The 19,655-nt window shown below is 49.9% G+C and overlaps 1 protein-coding gene and 4 long non-coding RNA genes across 5 annotated transcripts in view; 2 read left to right on the forward strand and 3 right to left on the reverse strand.

Moving 5' to 3' along the window:
• The window catches only part of LOC309514997 (D-serine dehydratase-like), a 46,531-nt gene that overhangs the window by 19,488 nt on the left and 7,388 nt on the right, over positions 1–19,655 (forward strand). Inside the window, exon 5 of the mRNA XM_082192576.1 lies at positions 17,731–17,852. Coding sequence (XP_082048702.1) covers positions 17,731–17,852 — 122 coding nt within the window. The remainder of the gene's footprint in view (positions 1–17,730; positions 17,853–19,655) is intronic.
• On the reverse strand, positions 7,345–8,413 carry LOC309515099. The gene is made up of 2 exons (XR_014212266.1): positions 8,275–8,413; positions 7,345–7,655 (listed from the first exon to the last, which is right to left on the reverse strand). It is a non-coding gene; the product is annotated as an uncharacterized lncRNA (long non-coding RNA).
• Positions 10,526–11,594, reverse strand: LOC309515098. The gene is made up of 2 exons (XR_014212265.1): positions 11,456–11,594; positions 10,526–10,836 (listed from the first exon to the last, which is right to left on the reverse strand). It is a non-coding gene; the product is annotated as an uncharacterized lncRNA (long non-coding RNA).
• Positions 13,706–14,862, reverse strand: LOC309515108. Its single transcript, XR_014212276.1, has 2 exons — positions 14,759–14,862; positions 13,706–14,016 (listed from the first exon to the last, which is right to left on the reverse strand). It is a non-coding gene; the product is annotated as an uncharacterized lncRNA (long non-coding RNA).
• On the forward strand, positions 15,038–16,443 carry LOC309515129. Its single transcript, XR_014212303.1, has 2 exons — positions 15,038–15,185; positions 16,301–16,443. It is a non-coding gene; the product is annotated as an uncharacterized lncRNA (long non-coding RNA).

Below are 19,655 nucleotides of genomic sequence, written 5' to 3' on the forward strand. Positions count from 1 at the left end.
GTGCACCAACTTAATATCCTAGCCCTGCTCCACCTTTACCGCCTGACAGTTCTCCTCTGGGTCCCTCTGCCCCCCGGGGTCTCTTCCTTCCGGGATTCTTCTGACGCTGACCCCCCGGACCCTTCTGTCTCCTTGCGCCGGGCTTTAGGACCTGGCTCCCTTTCCGGGCTGCCTACTGCGCCACCTTCCTGTGCATTTGAACTTGGCGCGCGCGCCCAACCTTCCACTTTCCGTCTAACCGTCTCTTCGCTCCCCGATGGAGGTGTGGCCACTCCTGACTCGTGCCCTCCCTCCTGTTGTGAGCTGCCAGCGCTTGATCCCTGGCGCCCTTCCTCATCCCTGCTCTCTGGCGGTGACGCTGGTCCCGATTTCCAACTGCTCCCCTCTGAGTCCCCTCTGGCTCTATCTTCCTGGGGTGTCCCCCTAGTCTCCCCCCTTGCCCTGGCCACTGGTGCTCCTTTTTGTGAATCTTCTGATTCACTGGAAAGACTCGGAGATCTCGGGTCGTCGTCATCACTCATCTTTTCTTCTGCCTCCTCCCCCTCGCTCTCTGTTTCCTCCCTTTCCCTCGCCTCTGCTCCTGAACCCCTGACAGCGACTGTCTTAGTCACTGGCAGAATCCGTGAGTGGGCGTCTCCTAAACTTCCTCCAACATAGAAATTCTTTGACGCCAAGTCTCCTCCTAGATTCTCTGCGCGGAAGCCTTCTGTGCAGCGTGGGCGTGCCAAGCGGAGGTTCTGTGCTCTCTCCGCTGATCTCACTGGAAGAGTCTCAGAGCCTTCCCTCCTCAGTACTCTCAGCCTCCCCTTTCTCCCTGGTGTCCCCTGGATTTCCTTCCCCAGCGGAAGCTCTCTCTCTCTCCTTGCTAGTTCCCTCCCCTGCATCATTGGAGCGACTTACCTCTCCTCTTGCCTCTGATGGCAGTTCCATGACACCCTGTAAGGGGGAAAGGACAGGTTTTGTTTACAAAATGGCTAGTGGCCATCAATCGTCGTCTCCCCATGGTCATCTCTGTGTCTTGTGGCAGCGAGTCCTACGGGTTAATCCTTGTAGTGCCCTACGCTTGCCTCCCATCCTGGTGGCATCTCGGTGGCATCTCCCTCTCCCCCCCACCTGCTTAGGGGTCAGAGGACTTCTGCACACAAGCCGGCTGCCCTTGATGTCCTCCACCAGTTAAAAAGGCCATAAATGCAGTTCTCTGGCTTGTTTTTACGAGGCACCCGGCTAATATTATGCTGTGTCCCTCCTCTTTCTCCTCCTCCCTTAGTTTCAGGTGAGGGCCTTTGAATTCAGGTGAGAGCCTTTGAAGCTACCTCTTCAAAGGCCGAGGGAAAGTTGGGGCTGATGTTTGCCAACGCAACTTGCAAACACACCCACACAAAGCCATATCAGGGTTCACACCCTGGAGGGAATGGTTGGGGAGGTTTAGCACCTGGCTGTGAATGGGGGGAGGGTGGAGTAATTGTTTGCATTGGGGGAAGCATACCCTCCCACATTACAATGATATACACTGAAATTCAGCCGGGGGATTTGAGGAAGTCACTGAATAATGTTACTAAGATTGGATTAAGTATAATTAAGATGTATGTATGTATGTAAGTGGGACGCGGGTGGCGCTGTGGGTAAAACCTCAGCGCCTAGGACTTGCTGATCGCATGGTCGGCGGTTCAAATCCCCGCGGCGGGGTGTGCTCCCGTCGTTCGGTCCCAGCGCCTGCCAACCTAGCAGTTCAAAAGCACCCCCGGGTGCAAGTAGATAAATAGGTACCGCTTTATAGCAGGAAGGTTAAACGGCGTTCTGTGTGCTGCGCTGGCTTGCCAGATGCAGCTTGTCACGCTGGCCACGTGACCCGGAAGTGTCTGCGGACAGCGCTGGCTCCCGGCCTCTAGAGTGAGATGAGCGCACAACCCTAGAGTCTGGCAAGACTGGCCCGTATGGGCAGGGGTACCTTTACCTTTTTATGTATGTATGTATGTATGTATGTATGTTTGTTTGTTTGTTTAAATTTTTTGGGAAATCAATAAAAAAACTTGAAAAAAGAAAATTTGCTTTCTTTTATCCGTTCTGAATCTTCCAATATTTGCCTTCGTTGAGGAAAGGATTCTTGGTTTGCGCAAAAGCTGGCATTTTGTGCCGGGTCTCATATATTCAGAAACCATCTTCCTGGTAATTCAGGAGTATCATCTCCCTGCCCTACAAGCCTTTTCCCACCTGGCCTGGGCAGTCAGGGTGTGGACTGACTCCAGCTACAAAAGCTGAGACTGTTGAACAGACTCCTGGGCCGGGGTTATGTTTGGAGGGTTCTTGCTGTTGGATTTTTTGTATCTTGGTTCTAGCTCTTGTTGTGATCTGTGTGGAAATGGTTCCGTTTGGTTGTGCAATTTTTTTTAAAAAATGTTTTATTTAGCTCAGATGGTGGAGAATGAGACTTTTCATTTCAGGGTTGTGCGTTCGAATCCCACCTGGGGGGTCCCTTCCAACTCTGCAATTCCATGACTACTTTTGTGATGCTGTAATTATGGGCTTTTTCCATGTCGTAAGCCGCCTTGATCACGGTCTGAACTGCGGAAAGGCCGGGATACAAATAAAAAATTACGTGTGCATGCATGCCTATTGCTCACGATTCTATCCAATTCTGCAGAGTGTTTGAGGACTAGGACATTTGCAGGGAAACCAAAATGCTTGTTGACAAACTATTGTACTACCAACCTTATTGTGTGCTTGTGAAACATGGACCACTTATAAATGCCACCGTCAACTCCTCGAAAGATTCCATCAACGGCGCCTCCATCTGTAAAATAAAAAAAATTTACACATCCCTTGGGAAGACAGGCGAACTAATATCAGTGTACTGGCAGAAGCAAGGATCACCAGTGTTGAAGCAATAATTCTTCAACATCAACTTCGTTGGACTGTTCATGTTGTGTGGATGCCTGATGATTGTCTTCCAAAGCAACTATTCTGAACTTAAAAATGGAAAGCATAATGCTGGTGGTCAACAAAAGAGGTTTAAAGACTGTCAAGGCAAATCTTAAAAGATGTAGTATAAACACTGACAACTGGGAAACACTGGCCTGAGAGTGCTCCAGTTGGAAAACAGCCTTTACCAAAGGTATCATGGGCTTTAAAGACACTCGAACTCAGGACACAAGGGAGAAACGTGCTAAGAGGAAGGCACGCTTGGCAAATCCACACCGGGATCAACTCCCACCTGGAAACCAATGTCCCCACTGTGGAAGGACGTGTGGATCCAGAATTGGCTTCTGCAGTCACTTACGGACTCATTGTTAAAACAGTGTTTATGGAAGACCATCTTACTAGACTATGAGCTTTCCCCTAAACTTGTTTTTGGAGTGCTCCAAGACCATTAGTTTTTGGAGCTGAGATATTAGTATTAATTATTTCCCCCCTTTATTTTACTCAGGACCTTGATTTCCCATACAATGAACATGGCACAAAATATTGGTATTCAAAAGGACCTTTATTTAAAAAACAAAAATTAGAAAGGCATTTATTTATTTAGAAAACTGAAGCTGCCTGGCTTAAGTCCAGTGGTTGGGCAACTGTCCCTGCAAAATAGGAGCACTTGGAAGGTTTGCTTGCACTGTGGGGTCATTTTACATAACATTTCTCTCTGAATTCACGCCCCTTATTGGGGCGTCCCCAATAAGGTTGGGGTGACAAAAGCAGTTGTGATTTCTTTTTATTTCCTTGGCCTCTGCGAAGGCGAGATGAGCCCAAGAGCCCAGAGAGCGCAAATGTTGGCAACTCGTTTCTGTGTCCCCGGGTGGCCCTGTCTGCCCCCAAACTACCGGGGCTGCTCCCTCTCTCCAGAAACTGCCTCTTTACCCTCAATCCGTTTGTGACATCACGGGAAGTTGGTAGATGTCTATGACATCACAGGGAGTCTGACGCCAACGATCGCATCTGGGGAGACATCTGCACAGCCCTCACTGGCCTCACAATGGGGGGGCACCTCAGCAGTTATTAAAAATGAGGTGACCCCCCCATTGTGAGGCCTGGGAGGGCTGTGCAGATGTATCCCCAGCTGTGGCCATTGGCTACCAACTCCCTGTGATGTCACAAGGGGGTGCAGCCCCCTCTTCCTGTGACATCACTACTTAAGAGATTTCCCATACAATAAAAACATGGCACAAAACACAGATTTCTTTTTAGAAAACGTTTATTTTGAATAAAAATTAGAAAGCCGTTTATTTAGAAAACAGGAGCTGTCTGGCTTAAGTCCTGCGGTTCTCTTCATGACTTTCACGGCTGGTCTCGGGGGAAACCTCGCCGGCTCCTGAAAGGCAAAGGCAAGCAGATGAGTGGGATGGCCACCATCCGACAGCGTCCACCCAGACCCCTTGCCTTCTCCTTGCTCCACAGCATCCCAACGCCAGGCGATCGCCTCCTTCCGCTTGCTAGCTTGGGGAAAACCTTGGTCTTGAGGAAAACCTCGCCGCCATTGGATGTCCCTGAAAGGCAAAGGCAAACACGTTGATGGGATGGCGACTATCACAGCGTCCACCCAGACTCTTCCACAGGCTTTGGTCTGACAACTTCATCCCTGACTGGCCTGCCCCGTCAAGGCAGGTTGCAGAGGTGGAGGGCCACCAGTTTGATGCGGTAGATCCACATGGGACTACACTGGTTTCCCTGCTTTCCACCTCTAGGGCTGTGCCGGGTAGTTTCCCTCCTCGCTTTGGCCGTCGACGTAAGGTCAAGAGCTCTACGAATGTCAGCAAGCTGACAGTCTCAAAAGGTAGGTCTGTTGACCTTGGGTTGAGGGCCAAAGACAAAAGTGAATGTCACCAGATAGCGTTCACAAATGGATCGGCCAGCTTCACAGGCTCTCGGCCTGCACTGACATCCCCAAATGTGAACCTGGCTTCTCCAAGGCGCCACCACTAGAAGCCGATGGGCAACTCTCCCTCACCACAGAATTCGCCAAGGGACACTCACCCGCCGCCAAAGGGGCAGCGTCCCTCCTCGGTTTGTCCGCCTGTTAATAAACAAACTAGGCTTCCAAACCCGCTTGCATCCCCTCGGCCAGTCTTGTAGCCTTGCGGCATCAACCAGGCACTGAATGCAAACCTTCCGGCAATCCGTCCACCACCAACAGCCGCGCCAGGTCCATTGCCACACCTCCCCCTGCTTCAGACCTGAATTTCATCCACCTTCAAGTGCGATCCCACCAGCAAGTAAACCTCAACTTGCCTTCTCCTTGCTCCACAGCATCCCAGCGCCGGGCAATCGCCTCCTTCCTCCGGCCAGCTTGCTCCACGGGGCAGGAGACCACCCGAGCTGAGTGCCTCCACTGAGGCAACTGCCTTGGCCTTTGACTTGGCCAGCATTTATACCCTCTCAGCTGCCCAGTGTTTTTGTGACCTCACAATGGCAGCATCTGGGGAGGCCTCCCCATCACCCCTCAGACCTCACAATGAGGGGCGCAGCTCAGCAGCCATTGGCTCCTTGGCTTTTGACCAAGGAGATATATAACACCCCCCTCCCCAATTTGTGCCAGTATCTGAAGGCCACACCGGAAACCCAGGGGGGCAGGAGGGGGGCATTTTTAAGCCCAGTGGTTGCGCTTCCCTCCACACAACACTGGTCAAACACACAAATGAACAGAACAATGAAAGTGAGTCTCATCTATGCACAGAAATCTTTTCAAGGAGTGACAGGCAGGGAGAAAGTGATCATCTCAGGAAAAAAGCACCTTTTCATCAATCAATTATTTATTGTATTTGACTAAAAGCCATTAAAGATCCAGTTCCAGAAGCAGCCAATCCAATAAAACCTATTAAGGAAGACCCAGAAACAAGCAACTATTTACAATAACTCAAATTAATGAATTCCAAGAAGGCTTATATGTGACAAACATCTCAGTCAGGTAATAGCCAACCTATTTTCCCTTCTGGGTTCTGCCCCTATAGCGGTGCCAACATCTTTTCCAAAAATCTCTCTGGGGTTTTGATAGAGCTGACCACGGAGTATGCAATGGGGAAGATCTTCAGCTTCACTGACCCCACAAATTGTCTTTCGGGAACGGCCGGAGCTGGCGAGGTTTCCCCCAAGACCAGCCGTGAAAGTCAGGAAGAGAACCGCAGGACTTAAGCCAGACAGCTCCTGTTTTCTAAATAAACGGCTTTCTAATTTTTTACAAAATAAACTTTTTCTGAAAAGAAATCCCTGTTTTGTGCCATGTTTTTATTAAAAGGGGAAATTTCTAAGTAGTGATGTCACAGGAAGAGGGGGCTGCACCCCCTTGTGACATCACAGGGAGTTGGTAGCCAATGGCCACAGCTGGGGAAACATCTGCACAGGCCTCACAATGGGGGACACACACCCCATTTTTAATAAATGATTCTGAGGTGTACCCCCATTGTGAGGCCAGTGGGGGCTGTGCAGATGTTTCCCCAGCTGTGGCCATTGGCTACGGGCTCCCTGTGATGTCATAGACATCTACCAACTTCCTGTGATGTCACAAACAGACATGGCGAATGAGGGGAAAGAGGCACTTGTTTTTGGAGTGCTCCAAGACCATTAGTTTTTGGAGCTGAGATATTATTATTATTTCCGCCCTTTATTTTACTCAGGACCTTGATTTCCCATACAATGAACATGGCACAAAATATTGGTATTCAAAAAGACCTTTATTTAAAAAACAAAAATTAGAAAGGCATTTATTTATTCATTTAGAAAACTGAAGGTGGCTGGCTTAAGTCCAGTGGTTGGGCAACTGTCCCTGCAAAATAGGAGCACTTGGAAGGTTTGCTTGCACTGTGGGGTCATTTTACATAACATTTCTCTCTGAATTCACGCCCCTTATTGGGGCGTCCCCAATAAGGTTGGGGTGACAAAAGCAGTTGTGATTTCTTTTTATTTCCTTGGCCTCTGCGAAGGCGAGATGAGCCCAAGAGCCCAGAGAGCGCAAATGTTGGCAACTCGTTTCTGTGTCCCCGGGTGGCCCTGTCTGCCCCCAAACTACCGGGGCTGCTCCCTCTCTCCAGAAACTGCCTCTTTACCCTCAATCCGTTTGTGACATCACGGGAAGTTGGTAGATGTCTATGACATCACAGGGAGTCTGACGCCAACGATCGCATCTGGGGAGACATCTGCACAGCCCTCACTGGCCTCACAATGGGGGGGCACCTCAGCAGTTATTAAAAATGAGGTGACCCCCCCATTGTGAGGCCTGGGAGGGCTGTGCAGATGTATCCCCAGCTGTGGCCATTGGCTACCAACTCCCTGTGATGTCACAAGGGGGTGCTGCCCCCTCTTCCTGTGAGATGACTACTTAAGAGATTTCCCATACAATAAAAACATGGCACAAAACACAGATTTCTTTTTAGAAAACGTTTATTTTGAATAAAAATTTGAAAGCCGTTTATTTAGAAAACAGGAGCTGTCTGGCTTAAGTCCTGCGGTTCTCTTCATGACTTTCACGGCTGGTCTCGGGGGAAACCTCGCCGGCTCCTGAAAGGCAAAGGCAAACAGATGAGTGGGATGGCCACCATCCGACAGCGTCCACCCAGACCCCTTGCCTTCTCCTTGCTCCACAGCATCCCAACGCCAGGCGATCGCCTCCTTCCGCTTGCCAGCTTGCCGCCACCGTCTGGTCTTGGGGAAAACCTCGCCGCCATTGGATGTCCCTGAAGGGCAAAGGCAAACACGTTGATGGGATGGCGACTATCACAGCGTCCACCCAGACTCTTCCACAGGCTTTGGTCTGACAACTTCATCCCTGACTGGCCTGCCCCGTCAAGGCAGGTTGCAGAGGTGGAGGGCCACCAGTTTGATGCGGTAGATCCACATGGGACTACACTGGCTTCCCTGCTTTCCACCTCTAGGGCTGTGCCGGGTAGTTTCCCTCCTCGCTTTGGCCGTCGACGTAAGGTCAAGAGCTCTACGAATGTCAGCAAGCTGACAGTCTCAAAAGGTAGGTCTGTTGACCTTGGGTTGAGGGCCAAAGACAAAAGTGAATGTCACCAGATAGCGTTCACAAATGGATCGGCCAGCTTCACAGGCTCTCGGCCTGCACTGACATCCCCAAATGTGAACCTGGCTTCTCCAAGGCGCCACCACTAGAAGCCGATGGGCAACTCTCCCTCACCACAGAATTCGCCAAGGGACACTCACCCGCCGCCAAAGGGGCAGCGTCCCTCCTCGGTTTGTCCGCCTGTTAATAAACAAACTAGGCTTCCAAACCCGCTTGCATCCCCTCGGCCAGTCTTGTAGCCTTGCGGCATCAACCAGGCACTGAATGCAAACCTTCCGGCAATCCGTCCACCACCAACAGCCGCGCCAGGTCCATTGCCACACCTCCCCCTGCTTCAGACCTGAATTTCATCCACCTTCAAGTGCGATCCCACCAGCAAGTAAACCTCAACTTGCCTTCTCCTTGCTCCACAGCATCCCAGCGCCGGGCAATCGCCTCCTTCCTCCGGCCAGCTTGCTCCACGGGGCAGGAGACCACCCGAGCTGAGTGCCTCCACTGAGGCAACTGCCTCGGCCTTTGACTTGGCCAGCATTTATACCCTCTCAGCTGCCCAGTGTTTTTGTGACCTCACAATGGCAGCATCTGGGGAGGCCTCCCCATCACCCCTCAGACCTCACAATGAGGGGCGCAGCTCAGCAGCCATTGGCTCCTTGGCTTTTGACCAAGGAGATATATAACACCCCCCTCCCCAATTTGTGCCAGTATCTGAAGGCCACACCGGAAACCCAGGGGGGCAGGAGGGGGGCATTTTTAAGCCCAGTGGTTGCGCTTCCCTCCACACAACACTGGTCAAACACACAAATGAACAGAACAATGAAAGTGAGTCTCATCTATGCACAGAAATCTTTTCAAGGAGTGACAGGCAGGGAGAAAGTGATCATCTCAGGAAAAAAGCACCTTTTCATCAATCAATTATTTATTGTATTTGACTAAAAGCCATTAAAGATCCAGTTCCAGAAGCAGCCAATCCAATAAAACCTATTAAGGAAGACCCAGAAACAAGCAACTATTTACAATAACTCAAATTAATGAATTCCAAGAAGGCTTATATGTGACAAACATCTCAGTCAGGTAATAGCCAACCTATTTTCCCTTCTGGGTTCTGCCCCTATAGCGGTGCCAACATCTTTTCCAAAAATCTCTCTGGGGTTTTGATAGAGCTGACCACGGAGTATGCAATGGGGAAGATCTTCAGCTTCACTGACCCCACAAATTGTCTTTCGGGAACGGCCGGAGCTGGCGAGGTTTCCCCCAAGACCAGCCGTGAAAGTCAGGAAGAGAACCGCAGGACTTAAGCCAGACAGCTCCTGTTTTCTAAATAAACGGCTTTCTAATTTTTTACAAAATAAACTTTTTCTGAAAAGAAATCCCTGTTTTGTGCCATGTTTTTATTAAAAGGGGAAATTTCTAAGTAGTGATGTCACAGGAAGAGGGGGCTGCACCCCCTTGTGACATCACAGGGAGTTGGTAGCCAATGGCCACAGCTGGGGAAACATCTGCACAGGCCTCACAATGGGGGACACACACCCCATTTTTAATAAATGACTTCTGAGGTGTACCCCCATTGTGAGGCCAGTGGGGGCTGTGCAGATGTTTCCCCAGCTGTGGCCATTGGCTACGGGCTCCCTGTGATGTCATAGACATCTACCAACTTCCTGTGATGTCACAAACAGACATGGCGAATGAGGGGAAAGAGGCACTTGTTTTTGGAGTGCTCCAAGACCATTAGTTTTTGGAGCTGAGATATTATTATTATTTCCGCCCTTTATTTTACTCAGGACCTTGATTTCCCATACAATGAACATGGCACAAAATATTGGTATTCAAAAAGACCTTTATTTAAAAAACAAAAATTAGAAAGGCATTTATTTATTCATTTAGAAAACTGAAGGTGGCTGGCTTAAGTCCAGTGGTTGGGCAACTGTCCCTGCAAAATAGGAGCACTTGGAAGGTTTGCTTGCACTGTGGGGTCATTTTACATAACATTTCTCTCTGAATTCACGCCCCTTATTGGGGCGTCCCCAATAAGGTTGGGGTGACAAAAGCAGTTGTGATTTCTTTTTATTTCCTTGGCCTCTGCGAAGGCGAGATGAGCCCAAGAGCCCAGAGAGCGCAAATGTTGGCAACTCGTTTCTGTGTCCCCGGGTGGCCCTGTCTGCCCCCAAACTACCGGGGCTGCTCCCTCTCTCCAGAAACTGCCTCTTTACCCTCAATCCGTTTGTGACATCACGGGAAGTTGGTAGATGTCTATGACATCACAGGGAGTCTGACGCCAACGATCGCATCTGGGGAGACATCTGCACAGCCCTCACTGGCCTCACAATGGGGGGGCACCTCAGCAGTTATTAAAAATGAGGTGACCCCCCCATTGTGAGGCCTGGGAGGGCTGTGCAGATGTATCCCCAGCTGTGGCCATTGGCTACCAACTCCCTGTGATGTCACAAGGGGGTGCTGCCCCCTCTTCCTGTGAGATGACTACTTAAGAGATTTCCCATACAATAAAAACATGGCACAAAACACAGATTTCTTTTTAGAAAACGTTTATTTTGAATAAAAATTTGAAAGCCGTTTATTTAGAAAACAGGAGCTGTCTGGCTTAAGTCCTGCGGTTCTCTTCATGACTTTCACGGCTGGTCTCGGGGGAAACCTCGCCGGCTCCTGAAAGGCAAAGGCAAACAGATGAGTGGGATGGCCACCATCCGACAGCGTCCACCCAGACCCCTTGCCTTCTCCTTGCTCCACAGCATCCCAACGCCAGGCGATCGCCTCCTTCCGCTTGCCAGCTTGCCGCCACCGTCTGGTCTTGGGGAAAACCTCGCCGCCATTGGATGTCCCTGAAGGGCAAAGGCAAACACGTTGATGGGATGGCGACTATCACAGCGTCCACCCAGACTCTTCCACAGGCTTTGGTCTGACAACTTCATCCCTGACTGGCCTGCCCCGTCAAGGCAGGTTGCAGAGGTGGAGGGCCACCAGTTTGAAGCGGTAGATCCACATGGGACTACACTGGTTTCCCTGCTTTCCACCTCTAGGGCTGTGCCGGGTAGTTTCCCTCCTCGCTTTGGCCGTCGACGTAAGGTCAAGAGCTCTACGAATGTCAGCAAGCTGACAGTCTCAAAAGGTAGGTCTGTTGACCTTAGGTTGAGGGCCAAAGACAAAAGTGAATGTCACCAGATAGCGTTCACAAATGGATCGGCCAGCTTCACAGGCTCTCGGCCTGCACTGACATCCCCAAATGTGAACCTGGCTTCTCCAAGGCGCCACCACTAGAAGCCGATGGGCAACTCTCCCTCACCACAGAATTCGCCAAGGGACACTCACCCGCCGCCAAAGGGGCAGCGTCCCTCCTCGGTTTGTCCGCCTGTTAATAAGCAAACTAGGCTTCCAAACCCGCTAGCATCCCCTCGGCCAGTCTTGTAGCCTTGCGGCATCAACCAGGCACTGAATGCAAACCTTCCGGCAATCCGTCCACCACCAACAGCCGCGCCAGGTCCATTGCCACACCTCCCCCTGCTTCAGACCTGAATTTCATCCACCTTCAAGTGCGATCCCACCAGCAAGTAAACCTCAACTTGCCTTCTCCTTGCTCCACAGCATCCCAGCGCCGGGCAATCGCCTCCTTCCTCCGGCCAGCTTGCCCCACGGGGCAGGAGACCACCCGAGCTGAGTGCCTCCACTGAGGCAACTGCCTCGGCCTTTGACTTGGCCAGCATTTATACCCTCTCAGCTGCCCAGTGTTTTTGTGACCTCACAATGGCAGCATCTGGGGAGGCCTCCCCATCACCCCTCAGACCTCACAATGAGGGGCGCAGCTCAGCAGCCATTGGCTCCTTGGCTTTTGACCAAGGAGATATATAACACCCCCCTCCCCAATTTGTGCCAGTATCTGAAGGCCACACCGGAAACCCAGGGGGGCAGGAGGGGGGCATTTTTAAGCCCAGTGGTTGCGCTTCCCTCCACACAACACTGGTCAAACACACAAATGAACAGAACAATGAAAGTGAGTCTCATCTATGCACAGAAATCTTTTCAAGGAGTGACAGGCAGGGAGAAAGTGATCATCTCAGGAAAAAAGCACCTTTTCATCAATCAATTATTTATTGTATTTGACTAAAAGCCATTAAAGATCCAGTTCCAGAAGCAGCCAATCCAATAAAACCTATTAAGGAAGACCCAGAAACAAGCAACTATTTACAATAACTCAAATTAATGAATTCCAAGAAGGCTTATATGTGACAAACATCTCAGTCAGGTAATAGCCAACCTATTTTCCCTTCTGGGTTCTGCCCCTATAGCGGTGCCAACATCTTTTCCAAAAATCTCTCTGGGGTTTTGATAGAGCTGACCACGGAGTATGCAATGGGGAAGATCTTCAGCTTCACTGACCCCACAAATTGTCTTTCGGGAACGGCCGGAGCTGGCGAGGTTTCCCCCAAGACCAGCCGTGAAAGTCAGGAAGAGAACCGCAGGACTTAAGCCAGACAGCTCCTGTTTTCTAAATAAACGGCTTTCTAATTTTTTACAAAATAAACTTTTTCTGAAAAGAAATCCCTGTTTTGTGCCATGTTTTTATTAAAAGGGGAAATTTCTAAGTAGTGATGTCACAGGAAGAGGGGGCTGCACCCCCTTGTGACATCACAGGGAGTTGGTAGCCAATGGCCACAGCTGGGGAAACATCTGCACAGGCCTCACAATGGGGGACACACACCCCATTTTTAATAAATGATTCTGAGGTGTACCCCCATTGTGAGGCCAGTGGGGGCTGTGCAGATGTTTCCCCAGCTGTGGCCATTGGCTACGGGCTCCCTGTGATGTCATAGACATCTACCAACTTCCTGTGATGTCACAAACAGACATGGCGAATGAGGGGAAAGAGGCACTTGTTTTTGGAGTGCTCCAAGACCATTAGTTTTTGGAGCTGAGATATTATTATTATTTCCGCCCTTTATTTTACTCAGGACCTTGATTTCCCATACAATGAACATGGCACAAAATATTGGTATTCAAAAAGACCTTTATTTAAAAAACAAAAATTAGAAAGGCATTTATTTATTCATTTAGAAAACTGAAGGTGGCTGGCTTAAGTCCAGTGGTTGGGCAACTGTCCCTGCAAAATAGGAGCACTTGGAAGGTTTGCTTGCACTGTGGGGTCATTTTACATAACATTTCTCTCTGAATTCACGCCCCTTATTGGGGCGTCCCCAATAAGGTTGGGGTGACAAAAGCAGTTGTGATTTCTTTTTATTTCCTTGGCCTCTGCGAAGGCGAGATGAGCCCAAGAGCCCAGAGAGCGCAAATGTTGGCAACTCGTTTCTGTGTCCCCGGGTGGCCCTGTCTGCCCCCAAACTACCGGGGCTGCTCCCTCTCTCCAGAAACTGCCTCTTTACCCTCAATCCGTTTGTGACATCACGGGAAGTTGGTAGATGTCTATGACATCACAGGGAGTCTGACGCCAACGATCGCATCTGGGGAGACATCTGCACAGCCCTCACTGGCCTCACAATGGGGGGGCACCTCAGCAGTTATTAAAAATGAGGTGACCCCCCCATTGTGAGGCCTGGGAGGGCTGTGCAGATGTATCCCCAGCTGTGGCCATTGGCTACCAACTCCCTGTGATGTCACAAGGGGGTGCTGCCCCCTCTTCCTGTGAGATGACTACTTAAGAGATTTCCCATACAATAAAAACATGGCACAAAACACAGATTTCTTTTTAGAAAACGTTTATTTTGAATAAAAATTTGAAAGCCGTTTATTTAGAAAACAGGAGCTGTCTGGCTTAAGTCCTGCGGTTCTCTTCATGACTTTCACGGCTGGTCTCGGGGGAAACCTCGCCGGCTCCTGAAAGGCAAAGGCAAACAGATGAGTGGGATGGCCACCATCCGACAGCGTCCACCCAGACCCCTTGCCTTCTCCTTGCTCCACAGCATCCCAACGCCAGGCGATCGCCTCCTTCCGCTTGCCAGCTTGCCGCCACCGTCTGGTCTTGGGGAAAACCTCGCCGCCATTGGATGTCCCTGAAGGGCAAAGGCAAACACGTTGATGGGATGGCGACTATCACAGCGTCCACCCAGACTCTTCCACAGGCTTTGGTCTGACAACTTCATCCCTGACTGGCCTGCCCCGTCAAGGCAGGTTGCAGAGGTGGAGGGCCACCAGTTTGATGCGGTAGATCCACATGGGACTACACTGGTTTCCCTGCTTTCCACCTCTAGGGCTGTGCCGGGTAGTTTCCCTCCTCGCTTTGGCCGTCGACGTAAGGTCAAGAGCTCTACGAATGTCAGCAAGCTGACAGTCTCAAAAGGTAGGTCTGTTGACCTTGGGTTGAGGGCCAAAGACAAAAGTGAATGTCACCAGATAGCGTTCACAAATGGATCGGCCAGCTTCACAGGCTCTCGGCCTGCACTGACATCCCCAAATGTGAACCTGGCTTCTCCAAGGCGCCACCACTAGAAGCCGATGGGCAACTCTCCCTCACCACAGAATTCGCCAAGGGACACTCACCCGCCGCCAAAGGGGCAGCGTCCCTCCTCGGTTTGTCCGCCTGTTAATAAGCAAACTAGGCTTCCAAGCCCGCTTGCATCCCCTCGGCCAGTCTTGTAGCCTTGCGGCATCAACCAGGCACTGAATGCAAACCTTCCGGCAATCCGTCCACCACCAACAGCCGCGCCAGGTCCATTGCCACACCTCCCCCTGCTTCAGACCTGAATTTCATCCACCTTCAAGTGCGATCCCACCAGCAAGTAAGCCTCAACTTGCCTTCTCCTTGCTCCACAGCATCCCAGCGCCGGGCAATCGCCTCCTTCCTCCGGCCAGCTTGCCCCACGGGGCAGGAGACCACCCGAGCTGAGTGCCTCCACTGAGGCAACTGCCTCGGCCTTTGACTTGGCCAGCATTTATACCCTCTCAGCTGCCCAGTGTTTTTGTGGCCTCACAATGGCAGCATCTGGGGAGGCATCTCCATCACCCCTCAGACCTCACAATGAGGGGCGCAGCTCAGCAGCCATTGGCTCCTTGGCTTTTGACCAAGGAGATATATAACACCCCGGTACCCCAGTTTGTTCCAGTATCTGTGAATGCCACACTGGAAACCCAGGGGGGCAGGAGGGGGGCATTTTTAAGCCCAGTGGTTGCGCTTCCCTCCACACAACACTGGTCAAACACACAAATGAACAGAACAATGAAAGTGAGTCTCATCTATGCACAGGAATCTTTTCAAGCAGTGACATGCAGGGAGAACGTGATCATCTCAGGAAAAAAGCACCTTTTCATCAAAAAATCATTTATTGTATTTGACTAAAAGCCATTAAAGATCCAGTTCCAGCGTGCCCAAGGATTAAGGCCTTCTGGGAAATGATATATAATGAACTGAAAAAGGTATTTAAATATACTTTCCCGAAGAAACCAGAGGCCTTCCTCCTGGGCATAGTGGACCAATCGGTGTTAAAGAAGGATAGAACTTTTTTTATGTATGCTACAGCAGCAGCAAGAATTCTCATCGCAAAGCATTGGAAGACACAAGATCTACCCACCTTGGAAGATTGGCAGATGCAACTAATGGACTATATGGAGATGGCGGAAATGACTGGCAGAATCCGAGACCAGGGAGAGGAGACGGTGGAGGAAGATTGGAAGAAATTTAAAATTTATTTGCAGAAATACTGTAAAATTTATGAATGTTAAGGACATTGAAATGAATTGCAGGGGCCTTAGCAACAAAGTAAAATGTAAGATTGGATTAACAATAGATAAATTAATAGGATATGAATTTGCTGAATTAATTTCTAAAAAGGGATACAAGAACGGGAGACGTGAGGAAGTCGGGAAAATAAGCTAATTGAAGATGAGAAATTAAGAAAGAGGGAATTTTTGTTTTTTGTTATTCTATGTGTCTTTATCTCTTTTTTCTTTTTCTTTTGATGTGTTTAATGTTTGTATTTTTGTATTGTATTTTTTTGTGATTTTGTATTTTCTTTGTCTTTTATTGTGAAAACTTAATAAAATATTTATAAAAAAAATAAATAAAGATCCAGTTCCAGAAGTAGCCAATCCAATAAAACCTATTAAGAAGACCCAGAAACAAGCAACTATTTACAATAAATCAAATAAATGAATCCCAATAAGACTGTTTTATATGTGACAAGCATCTCAGTCAGCTAATAGCCAACCTATTTTCCCTTCTGGGTTCTGTCTGTGCCAACATCTTTCCCAAAAATCTCTCTGGGGTTTTGATAGAGCTGACCATGGAGTATGCAGTGAGGAAGATCTTCTGCTTCACTGACCCCACAAATTGCCTTTCAGGAACGGCCGGAGCCGGCGAGGTTTCCCCCGAGACCAGCCGTGAAAGTCAGGAAGAGAACCGCAGGACTTAAGCCAGACAGCTCCTGTTTTCTAAATAAACGGCTTTCTAATTTTTTACAAAATAAACTTTTTCTGAAAAGAAATCCCTGTTTTGTGCCATGTTTTTATTATAGGGGAAATTTCTAAGTAGTGATGTCACTCCCTGTGACATCACAGGGAGTTGGTAGCCAATGGCCACAGCTGGGGAAACATCTGCACAGGCCTCACAATGGGGGGGGACACACATCATTTTTAATAAATGACTGCTGAGGTGTACCCCCATTGTGAGGCCAGCGGGGGCTGTGCAGATGTTTCCCCAGCTGTGGCCATTGGCTACGGGCTCCCTGTGATGTCATAGACATCTACCAACTTCCTGTGATGTCACAAACAGACATGGTGAATGAGGGGAAAGAGGCAGTTTTTGGTGGGGGGAGCAGCCCCTGAGTTTGGGGGCAGGCAAGGCCAGGGACACAGAAACGAGTTGCCAACATTTGCGCCCTCTGGGCTCTTGGGCTCTTCTCGCCTACGCAGCTGCCAATAAAATAAAATAACAACTTGTTTCGCCTCCATACTACTTAGAAGGGTTTTCAGAGGGTTTAAACACTGCAGAGGCTTATGTGAGCCACAAAGACCCGAGTTCGAATCTCACATCCATTTGCAAACTTAAGGAGGGGTCAAGGGGAAGGAGAGATGGTTTTTCTTCAACTCTACCCACCGCGAGCCTTATAGCTTTGCAACATTATCTTCCCTCACTCTTCTGAGATCCTTCTGTATTGTACATTTCCCCCCCAATTTATTTTATTGATTTTTACAAAATTAGAAACAAACATCCTAACCTTATTAAAAAAATATACTTATTAACATTGTTAAGTGACTTCCTCTCTTCCCCTTGGTTGAATTTCAATGCAAATCACAGTTCTTATAAAATTTAACTTGAACATTAGCATCCTTAAATCTTTTCATCAACGCAGAGCGCAACCCGAAAATGCTTATCCTGAAGCGTATTTAACCCGAGGTATGACTGTACTTTATTGGAAACCGCCCAGGGTGGCTGGGGAGACTCAGCCAGATGGGCAGCGTGTAAATAATAAATTATTATTATTATATTATATGGTAGTGCTGCTGGCTTCAGGAGCTGCTCGCTGCCGTAGCGCCCGCCATTTTGCCTCACCACCAGAAGTCCCCATATGATGTGTCTTGTGCCGTTGAACCAATTACGCAACATTCACTCCCTACTAATAAATCAACAACACTAAAAATATAAATCCGGGGACATTCAGTGAAATCCGGGGACGGATTTTGTCTGGGGACAGATTTGTAAATCCGGGGACTGTCCCTGGGAAACGGGGATGTCTGGTAACCATAATTTAACCTTTTCCCATCTCCTCCAGGCTGAAAGAAGCCGGGGTGTCCTGTTCCATCTGCAGTATCGGTTCCACTCCCTCCTGCAGCCACCCAGTGCCTGAGATGGCGCAACTCAGCGAAGTCCACCCTGGGAACTTTCTCTTTTATGGTAAGCTTCGTGGGATAAATGGAGTATTTGGGAAGGGGGCAGTAGCTCTGGGTGGGGGACACATCCTGCTCCTTCCAGTACGTTTCCGAGCACAATTCAAAGTGTTGGTGCTGACCTTGAAAGCCCTAAACGGCCTCGGTCCTGTATACCTGAAGGAGCGTCTCCACCCCCATCATTCTGCCCGGACACTGAGGTCCATCTCTGAGGGCCTTCTGGTGGTTCCCTCCCTGCGAGAAGCCAAGTTACAGGGAAGCAGGCAGAGGGCCTTCTCGGTGGTGGCACCCACCCTGTGGAACGCCATCAGATGTCAAAGAGAACAGCAACAACTACCAGACTTTTCGAAGACATCTGAAGGCAGCCCTGTTTAGGGAAGCTTTTGGTGTTTGATGTATTATGGTACAGTGGTACCTCAGGTTACATACGCTTCAGGTTACAGGCTCCGCTAACCCAGAAATAGTGCTTCAGGTTAAGAACTTTGCTTCAGGATGAGAACAGAAATCGTGCTCCGGCGGCACGGCACCAGCAGGAGGCCCCATTAGCTAAAGTGGTGCTTCAGGTTAAGAACAGTTTCAGGTTAAGTACAGACCTTCGGAACGAATTAAGTACTGAACCTGAGGTACCACTGTATTTTAATATTTTGTTGGAAGCCGCCCACAGTGGCTGGGGAAGCCCAGCCAGATGGGCGGGGTATAAATAACAATAAAGACATCGAGGAGAGAACCAGTCTCACTTCCCTAGGCAGGGAATTCCAAAGTTGCCTGGGAGGAGCCACCACCGAGAAGGCCCTGCCCCACCGAGAAGCTTGCCAGGGAGGGGGGCAGCAGGACTGAGAGTTGGGCCTCCCCTGAGGATCTCAAAGCTCAGGCAGCTCCGTGCGAGGAATAGAAGCCATTATGGTAGCACCAGCTCCACAAAGAACAGCAAGCTAGCCAGGCTCTGGCTTGCAGCAGCCTTCCAAGTCCTCTCTGGCTGAGAGGGCTGCTCTGTGGAAGTTCCTGAGATCTGTTTTTCTAGCTGGAGACGACTCTGCCACTGTGCTCTGCATGCAGAAAGCTTCCCATTGAAAAAGGCAGATGGAAAAAGTTAAGAATGGCATGCCAAGCCCCACCGGTTTGGGGTTTTTTTGCTGGAAAGATCCACCAGAAATGGAAGTTCACTCCCACTCTCTCCCGCGCCCCCTGCACATAATTTATGTAGATTTACTCCTCCGTTTCCAGTAACACTTTCCATGTGTTTCTCTTCCCCCACAGAGCTCATTCCAAAGCTATGCTGGTGGAGAGGGGTGGCGAGGGAATCTGTCCCCCTGCGGGGAAAGAATAAATCAGCCCGAGCGATCCGGGAGGCCCCTTGAGTTGGCGACATTTGGCACAGCGTCACAAGAGCGGCGCAGTGTCTGAGAGGGGTCCCCAGGGGTCCAGGGAGGGACGAGGGTGGCACTGTGGGTTAAACCACAGAGCCTAGGACTTGCCGATCAGAAGGACAGGGGTTCGAATCCCCGCAACGGGCTGAGCTCCCGTTGCTCAGTCCCTGCTCCTGCCAGCCTAGCAGTTTGAAAGCACGTCATGTGCAAGTAGATAAATAGGTACCACTCCGGCGGGAAGGTCAACGACGTTTCCATGCGCTGCTCTGGTTCGTCAGAAGCGGCTTAGTCATGCTGGTCATATGACCCGGAAGCTGTATGCCGGCTCCCTCGGCCAATAAAGCGAGATGAGCACCGCAACCCCAGTCGGCCACGACTGGACCTATTGATCACAGAGATCTCGGTGGTCACTATTACCTACGGCCCCATCTGCCACTGACCAA

Source organism: Podarcis vaucheri, assembly GCF_965113315.1.
Source record: "Podarcis vaucheri genome assembly, chromosome: 12".
NCBI lineage: Eukaryota > Metazoa > Chordata > Lepidosauria > Squamata > Lacertidae > Podarcis > Podarcis vaucheri.